Source organism: Panulirus ornatus, chromosome 40 (genome assembly GCF_036320965.1).
Source record: "Panulirus ornatus isolate Po-2019 chromosome 40, ASM3632096v1, whole genome shotgun sequence".
Taxonomy (NCBI): domain Eukaryota; kingdom Metazoa; phylum Arthropoda; class Malacostraca; order Decapoda; family Palinuridae; genus Panulirus; species Panulirus ornatus.
Window position 1 is genome coordinate 13,981,248 of NC_092263.1, and position 10,000 is coordinate 13,991,247.

A 10,000-nucleotide genomic window follows, 5' to 3' on the forward strand; every position below is an offset into this window, starting at 1 on the left:
TCCCCCCTTTTTCTTCCAGACAATCACGTGACCACAGCTTAACAACCGAGAGAGAGGGGGGGGGGGGAATTGAAGGAAGACCACATCCCCCCCGCCCCCTCTAGCCTGATAGTTAAGTCTTTTGCCCCAATTAAGACGCGGTAATGACCCAAGACAACATGAGTTCCCCCTTTTTATAATAATCATTCCATCGTTGGTATACGACGACTTAAACGTTCATTCAACACGCTAATTAAGACTGCCTAATTAGGCCCCCAACCCCCCCTTTTTTTTTTGGAGTGATTCGCGTCTCTTAATCGTACAGCTGGGAGGCAACTGGAGGGTAGCTGCTCGCCCGTGGCTTTTCGTGCATTTGCATAAAATTTACATACGAAGAGGAGAAATATATAAAGAAATTGCAATTGTATATATATATATATATATATATATATATATATATATATATATATACATTTCTAGAGGTCGGGTTGGATTAGCTGTTAGTCATATCTATCTATCTATCTATCTATATATATATTTTTTTGTAATTTTACAAAAGAAGGAACAGAGAAGGGGGCCAGGTGAGGATATTCCCTCAGAGGCCCAGTCCTCTGTTCTTAACGCTACCTCGCTATCGCGGGAAATAGCGAATAGTATGAGAAAAAAAAAAAAAAAATATATATATATATATATATATATATATATATATATATATATATATACACTGGATTTGTATGAGGATGTGTTGAAGGCTTCGTTCTCCATTGCCAACATTATGAGTAAATTACCAACATTGTGAGTTCATTACCAGCATTATGAGTATATCATAAACATTACTAATGTCCAATTACCCACGAGTCTACGTTATGAGGTGGCAAGCGTATACGCTTATGAGGTGCCAAGCGTATACGCTTATGAGGTGCCAAGCGTATACGCTTATGAGGTGCCAAGCGTATACGTTTATGAGGTGCCAAGCGTATACGCTTATGAGGTGGCAAGCGTATACGTTTATGAGGTGCCAAGCGTATACGCTTATGAGGTGCCAAGCGTATACGCTTATGAGGTGCCAAGCGTATACGCCTATAAGGTGGCAAGCGTATACGCTTATGAGGTGGCAAGCGTATACGTTTATGAGGTGCCAAGTGTATACGCTTATGAGGTGCCAAGCGTATACGCTTATGAGGTGGCAAGCGTATACGCCTATAAGGTGGCAAGCGTATACGCTTATGAGGTGGCAAGCGTATACGCTTATGAGGTGCCAAGCGTATACGCCTATAAGGTGGCAAGCGTATACGCTTATGAGGTGCCAAGCGTATACGCCTATAAGGTGCCAAGCGTATACGCTTATGAGGTGCCAAGCGTATACGCTTATGAGGTGCCAAGCGTATACGCTTATGAGGTGCCAAGCGTATACGCTTATGAGGTGCTAAGCGTATACGCTTATGAGGTGCCAAGCGTATACGCTTACGAGGTGCCTAGCGTCCAGTTACTTGAAGGCCATCCTGTGCGACACGTATTTGGAGGATTCCGATATGCAAATTAGCCCAGGATAGAAATCCTATAGATTGTCATTTTTTAAAAAAAGTTTTTTTGAGGAAAGTGGATGGGGAAAAATAAATTACCATATCATATTACTGTCTTGGGCGTTTATTCTTATCATCAAAGGTTTTTTTTTAAAGACTTGGTTTTTTTTCCCTTAAACCTCCCCTTTTTTTCCCTTAAACCCCCCTTTTTTTCCCCTTAGGGCTCCTGGGGATTATTTCCCTAAGGGCTTCTTAGGGGATTATATTTTCCCAAAGGAATTCGCTGGGGATATTTTTTTCCCCTGAGTCTTATTGGGGAGGGGGGAGGGGGCTATATTTTTCCTTAGGCCTTTTTATTTGGGGTTTTATTTTCCCTAAGGTCCTTCTTTTTTTTCCGTAAGTGCTTCCTGGGCATTTTTTTTTTCGTAGAATATTCATGAGGCGTTTATTTTCCCTAAGGCATTGTTTTTTGGGGGTGCTTTTATATTCTCTAGGACCCTATTGGTTTTTTTTTTCCCCCCACAAAAGCCCTCCCCTCCCTTTTTTTCCCCTAAGGCGTTCTTGGGGGGGGGAGGGGGGCCTTATATTCCCTAAGTCTTTCATGGGTTTTTTTCCCTCCCCCCTTAAGCCCCACTCCCCATCCTCCCCCCCCCAATCCCCCACCTAATCCCCCACCTAATCCCCCTCATCCTTCGCAACCAATCTTTGCCCAGCCCACTGGAGCCACAACCTCCAAACTCTGAGGGTTTCCCCTCTAACACCCCCCCCAACCCCTTAACCCCTTAACCCCCTTCTAAACAGGATTGGCGCTGCGCCTAATCCAAACCCAATCTTATCGCCAATCCACTGCTTTAACTCCTGAGCCACATGAAACGTTTACAATGATTCGGGATCGGCTATTACGCACGGGAACCTGATCTCCACTGGATCTAGTGGGATGTACGTCCAGCGCCCACTGAAATGAATAAACTCACGGTGATCCACCTGGTTGTTCTTGGCTGCAAGATGAGAAATGTAAATGATGAGAGAAATCCTTCCGTTGGAGGTAATACTGTACGACCCTAAAGTTTGAAGGTACGACCCTTGAGCACGACGGTATGACCCTTGAGCACGACGGTACGACCCTTCAACACGAAGGTACGACCCTTGAACACGACGGTACGACCCTTCAACACGAAGGTACGAACCTTGAACACGACGGTACGACTCTTCAACACGAAGGTACGAACCTTGAGTACGACGGTACGAACCTTGAGCACGACGGTACGACTCTTCAACACGAAGGTACGAACCTTGAGTACGACGGTACGAACCTTGAGCACGACGGTACGACTCTTCAACACGAAGGTACGAACCTTCAACATGACGGTACGACTCTTCAACACGACGGTACGACCCTTCAACACGACGATACGACCCTTGAGCACGACGGTGCAACCCTTGAGAATAGTTACGGACCTTGGGTACGACAGTTCGACCCTTGGGTACGACGGCACGACCCTTAGGTACGATGGCCTGGTTTCTGACCTGATCCTTTTAAGGTCGTGCGTAACGGTCGTATAAACCGACGCGTTCAAGGGTCGTCTAAACCGACGCGTTCAAGGGTCGCACCATGTCTTGCTTAAAGGTCGTACCGTCGTGCCCAAGGGTTCAAAGGCAACTTAAACCAAACACACACAGACGACACCTCACGACAACAACAAACCCCCCCTTCCACCCCCCACCACCCCCACAAAACACAACCTACCCTCACAACACGTCCTAGAGACGCCTTCAGAACTTACCTTAACGACGGACGTACGACGACAGGGTCGGTCGTGGCAGACCTCGACGACCTGAGGGAGGTATGAAGGGGTCGTCGGGTCGTCCTTGTCGTCCTCCTCCTGATACCTTGCAGTGAGTTGATCTCGTCGTCTCCAGAAGGGGTGGAGGTGTGGGGGTTAGGGGGGGGGTAACACGACGGTTTTCACTGATACGTAAACAGCGGATTTACAAGACGCGTCGGCCCATTTACATCTGTTTACATCTGGGTTCTTGTGAGTGTTTCTCCTCTCCGTTTTAACGCCCACGTGACACTAAATGTCTAAAGGTCAGTTCCCCCTCGAGTTTAAAGGTCAAAAAAAAAAAAAAGGAGGGGGGGCGGCTTTTAAAGTTCAGTGCCTGAAGGCATTTTTTACCTCGCGTGTCATTTGTTCTGTGAAACTTTCTCCCGTCTCTCTCTCTCTCTCTCTCTCAAAGTTCCGGGATTTCCATCCCTGGCAAAATTCAAACTTGCCTCATCAGATTATCCAAGGAGATGTCTTTCTAACTTACACCACTCCAGACGTCCTTCTTTTGTTTGCGGGCGTAGTAAACAGCAACAAACGCTTGTTTACCCTGACGCCTCCCCTTGTTCGGTCAAACGGGAACAGATTACTTCTTCTCTTGACCGGGCGCCGTCACCAAAAGGAATACGAGAGAGAAAAATATAATTGTTATTGAGCTTCCATGAAAAAGGTATACAAACGTTCCAGAGACACAAGACGAGACTGTGTCTACAGAAGGGAGGTACTGATATGTACAAATTACAAACGAGCACTTGGCGTACTGTACAAACAAACTGCCTCAGCATCTAAACTGCCTCAGTATCTAAACTGCCTCAGCATCTAAAAGGCATAGGAACTGTACCACAGTGGCTGAGACAAAGGAGGACTCCTGTGGTGGCACTTGGGGAAACATGGGGGCATTCCAGGCCGACGGAGCGATTCTCAAGGGCCTTCGGCGAATGCGAAAGCCACAGACGTAGGTTCTCAAGTGATTCGAAAATACACAAATGTCCCTCACAATAGAGAGAGAGGCACAGAGGAGGGAGAGTAGAACCGGAGCAAAAATGGGTGTTGGGGTAGGTATGGGCTGGAGGCTGAGAGGTTTGCTGTGGTTGCATGGGAGGTCCTGGACGCTGGAAAGGGGTGATGGGTTGAGGGTGAAGCCACTTGCCTGGAAAGGTGGGAGTTTGTGATGTTATGAGCGGTGGTGGTGGAAGAGGTTGTTGGGAGGGTGGGGTTGGGGTACTGGGTTAGTTACAACTAGCCAAAGGCCTGGTTATGGCTATGAAGACCCCAATAACACCATTTGGTATTTCAGGCACTTGAACAAACTCCTCCCTCAGCTTCTGAGAATTTCTTCTCCGCTGAGACGAAGACAATAAAATATACAGAGAGGAAGAACTATCTTCTTCTTCTTCTTCCTTCTTTCTTTCCTTCCTTCCTTCGTTCCTTCCTTCGTCTTCTTCTTCTTCGGGGGATTCCTTAATCACAAACGTCCTTCGGGCTCCTGGGGCTCCCGGAGCCTTGTATCTCTCCAGCTCCCGCCCAGAAACGAGTCATTACGACCAGAGGAGGTGGTAGTAATGGCCACCCCCCGCCACAACCACCACATGTGGCCTCCAATCAGCAACGTCTGAGGAAGTTCCGAGCAGAGTTGTGGAGAAGCTAACAACAACTTCCCTGGGGTCGCCTCACGTCGCTCCCCGCCGTCATCTCGAAGTCCCTCCTGGAAAGATGGGAGGAGATGGTCTTCCTCTTGGCCTGCACTGAACCACGAGCCATCAGGGTATATCAGAAGACCACAGGAAGAGGACCACCACGACCTTCCAGCCTTGTTGTAAGTCGACGAACAAGATCATCCACGAAGTGATGGTAGAAATAACTTCTTTTTTTCTCTCTCTCTCTCTTTTTCTTTATAAAAACATTAGAAAAAATTTATATATATATACCCAATGTCTTTCCGAGTCTCCAAGTTGTTAATAATTACCAAGAGCTGACCATTTCCTGCGATGGAAATATACAAATTGAAGTAAACGCCAGCTTCTTCCCTCTTCCACTTCTTCTTCTTTGAGAGGCACTGGATGTTAATCTGTCACTGCTTTCTTGGCACTGTCACTCCAAAAAAAGACCCCTCCAACATCACCTTCAAACTACCTCCAAGCGGCAGGACCACCATCACATATACACAGACACACAGACACACACACACAAGCAGACATAAAGAGCATTGTATCTCTTCTCATTCCCACACACACACACTCTATCTCTCTCTATCTCTCTTTCTCTCTCTCTCTCTTTCTCACATTGCTTCAACACTGTGCCTTCGAGTGCCACTCCACCGGTCCTCCACAGCTCCCCACGTGTGTCTCTCTCTCTGTGGGAACGTCCGGGGTTAAGAAGGGAGCCAGCGGGAGTGAGGCCCAACACTACGTAAAGGCGACACGTTCCAGCTCTCGCGCTGGAAACCAACCCACCACCACCCATTCTCCCTCCCTCCCCCAACACCCACACGATACCGGCGGTCGCTAGATGACTCAACTCCTACCACTTTTAAAACTCTTACTCTAGCCTAAAACTCTCATCATTTACTTTCTATATCATCTCTTCTATACCGTAGATGATTTATATAAAGATACATATATCAGGTGTTGCGTATATCCCGGGATTATATAAGTAGTGTATGGATCTCGCTTCTATTTTTGACGTCGGGGTTGCCATATACGGTTAACCTGCTTAATATGATCGATGTTTACAACTATTACGGATTATTACGCATATAATGGACACATACCACTGTCTTGCCTCAACATTAACCATTTAACATAATCGAACTTCACTTCTTAATATATATATATATATATATATATATATATATATATATATATATATATATATATATATATATATATACATATATATATATATACAAACATGAAAGTTATACTATAAGTTAAACTATTAGATATAATACTGCTATATAAAATCTATAATACCATTTACATTGACCATTATATTAAAAGAAAAGAGCTAGTCTGGCCCTCAATTTCCCTATATCACACAACTCTTCAAATTCATTTCGATTATAAAATCATCTTTCATAAGACCAGAAAACACAACACACACACACACACACACAGACACACACAGATAGACACAGACACACTCACACACACACACACACACACACACACACACACACACACACATACACACACACACACACACACACACACGGTTGTTTACAAACTTCATATAACAATTAAAAAATTAAAAAAAGGTTCCTTTATATGACCCGTCGTCGTCTCCAGCTGCGTACTTCAAGAGAGAGCGGAGGTATACAAACGTCCCGTATAGAACGAGTGTTAACGACCAGTCAATAATTAACTTTGTTAGGTTGTTAAGCACCAACGAGGCAACTAGAGGTTTGAAGAGTTGTGTGCGCAAGACATTACGAGAAGGGAGGGTTGTACTGTTGTTATGAAAGGTTATTCTACGTCCATCGTTAGCTCTATATATCGAGGATGACCACATATAAACATATATATAAATATATCATCGTATATGAGTTTTGTTTACAGGTTTTATATCAATTTTATCCCACCCTCTTCCCTCGCTTTGAGATATAGCTGCACCATAGAAAACGATCAAACACCAGAGAAAACGGCTATCGTCTGAGGGTTAACTAAAGGGGGAAACTACGGTAGTTTTTTTTTTCTTATGATTCATTCTTGAGGTATGATTAAAACTCGTTGAACACATATGATAGAAGAGTGGTATTGTTATTCTTTCATGATAGAACGCGAGAACTTCTCAGTCTTGATTTAAAGTTTAACCCCTTGAGTACGCGGGTATACGACCCTTGAGCACGACGGTATATATACGACCCTTGAGCACGACGGTATGACCCTTGAACACGACGGTACGACCCTTGAGCACGACGGTATGACCCTTGAACACGACGGTACGACCCTTGAGCACGACGGTATGTATACGACCCTTGAGCACGACGGTATATACGACCCTTGAGCACGACGGTATACATACGACCCTTGAGCACGACGGTATATATACGACCCTTGAGCACGACGGTACGACCCTTGAGCACGACGGTACGACCCTTGAGCACGATGGTACGACCCTTGAGCACGACGGTACGACCCTTGAGCACGACGGTACGACCCTTGAGCACGACGGTACGACCCCTGAGAACCTTCAATACATAATGATCTTGATAAAAGAAAAAAAAGGCAAAGCTAGCTAACTAACTAACTAACTAACTAACTAACTAACTAACTAACTAACTAACCCCTCCCTCCCCAACCCCACTCCCTCCTCCTCCCTCCCTCCCTCCTCCAAGCTGGTTAGAATTACGCCACAGATACGCCATTCCTAACGCCATACGCTAACTGGCACCAAGTCCAATGGCGTAGTTTGGGAGAGGGCTGAACGACCAGTCGTCTGTGTGTTTACCTCAATAAGACTATCCACAATTAAGATCAATCTAACCTTCCCATGAGGTTAAATAAGGTTTTCAATTATCATATTCATAATTCTTCTCAAGTTCCATCAACATTCTTATCAAACAACCTCACATTTTCTATGATATTTAAAGAAACATCATCACTATCGCCTTATCTAACGCCAGAAAATGTAATACCAAGTTCCAAAATAAACCTCTGAAACTTTTTTTATATTCCCAGACCAAAATACTACAATTGCAATACAAAATTACTTAATAATCCAATGGTAACTTTAACGAACAGCTAAAGTAATATATTACTTAGGTATAAAGTAATGTAATTATGACACAACAACAGTAGTAAATTCAGATATATAATCTAAACAGATAGATATATATACACACCCAGGTTGGCTTGGACGGACACAGACAATATAATTAAGTTAGTGGCCTCAAAGAAGAGAAAACGACCCTCTATACTACTTTATAGAAAATGTGGTATGGGTAACTAAAGTGAAATACATACCTTCACTCTAATCACTTCGTAAAACAAAAACCGAGGGACACTATCATGAATTAGAGATAAATAGAATGATTTAGTGAAAATTTGAAGGATGAACGTGAATTTCATCGTATTGAAGAAATTATCTGATGTAAATTATCGTTTTTTTTTGGTTTTTTGTCATATTTATTCGCTGTTTCCCGCATGAGCGAGGTAGCAATATATATATATATATATATATATATATATATATATATATATATATATATATATATATATATATATATATATAATTCTTTAACTTACCTTATCATTTGTACTTCTTATATCCGACTTGTTATCTTGTCTATTTGAGCTCCCATCTGGAAAAATAGATATAGGAATATGAATATATACATATATGTATTAAAAATCACAAAAGAAAAAATCGTGTGAGAAAACTGTGCTATTTATACAATGAAAATAAGTGTGCATTAACCAGGTTATCTGCTGGAGGACAGTACATGGGAAGGACAGATAACACCAGACCTGATGGTCTACGACCAGGTTATCTGCTGGAGGACAGTACATGGGAAGGACAGATAACACAAGACCTGATGGTCTATGACACAGGTTATCTGCTGGAGGACAGTACATGGGAAGGACAGATAACACCAGACCTGATGGTCTACGACCAGGTTATCTGCTGGAGGACAGTACATGGGAAGGACAGATAACACAAGACCTGATGGTCTATGACCAGGTTATCTGCTGGAGGACAGTACATGGGAAGGACAGATAACACCAGACCTGATGGTCTATGACCAGGTTATCTGCTGGAGGACAGTACATGGGAAGGACAGATAACACAAGACCTGATGGTCTATGACCAGATTATCTGCTGGAGGACAGTACATGGGAAGGACAGATAACACCAGACCTGATGGTCTATGACCAGGTTATCTGCTGGAGGACAGTACATGGGAAGGACAGATAACACAAGACCTGATGGTCTATGACCAGGTTATCTAAACACACACACACACACACACACACACACACACACACACACACACACACACACATGCAAGACGTATGGACCGGACAACGACCCCCCCCCTTCCCCTTCCCTATGCGTCCAGAACGACCAAGCCTTCTGAGTTCTGACCCCGTCCTTGGCCGATCTGACCCCGTGCTTGCCCGATCTGACCCCGTGCTTGGCCGATCTGACCCCCGGTGCTTGCCCGGTCGCTAAACCCCCCCCCCCCCCCTCCCCCCACTCCCCAAGCAAGCGATGAGCCAGGACGATAATACGAAAACTTACAATCCACACACACACAGAGAGAGAGAGAGAGAGAGAGAGAGAGAGAGAGAGAGAGAGAGAGAGAGAGAGAGAGAGAGAGAGAGTCATTCAGTTCTCCCAGCACCTCCACCGTAACAGTCGTGTTAAGGGACCGTCCATTTCCTGGTCTGTGGGCGTCATTGATCGCGTCACAAGGCGTAACATTACCTCCCCTCCCCCTCCCTCCCCTCCTCCGTCACAGGTGCAAAGATTTGGGGGGGGGGGGGTGACGATGAAGACCACCGAACCTATGTCAAATCATTATCATCATCATTATCATTATCATCATCTTCACTATCATCATTATCATTATCATCATTAACATTATCATCATCATCGCTATGATAAAAGAGACACCCGCCCACCCACCAACCCACACCCCCGTTTTCCCTCACCAACCCAACACCCACC

General features: G+C 44.6%; 1 protein-coding gene across 4 annotated transcripts in view; it reads right to left on the reverse strand.

The window, feature by feature from the left end:
• Nucleotides 1–10,000, reverse strand: part of LOC139761441 (pleckstrin homology domain-containing family G member 5-like) — a 593,230-nt gene that overhangs the window by 371,220 nt on the left and 212,010 nt on the right. For all 4 annotated transcript variants that reach the window (XM_071685649.1, XM_071685644.1, XM_071685646.1 and 1 more), the window contains one exon: nt 8,575–8,630. In XM_071685649.1, coding sequence (XP_071541750.1) covers nt 8,575–8,630 — 56 coding nt within the window. The remainder of the gene's footprint in view (nt 1–8,574; nt 8,631–10,000) is intronic.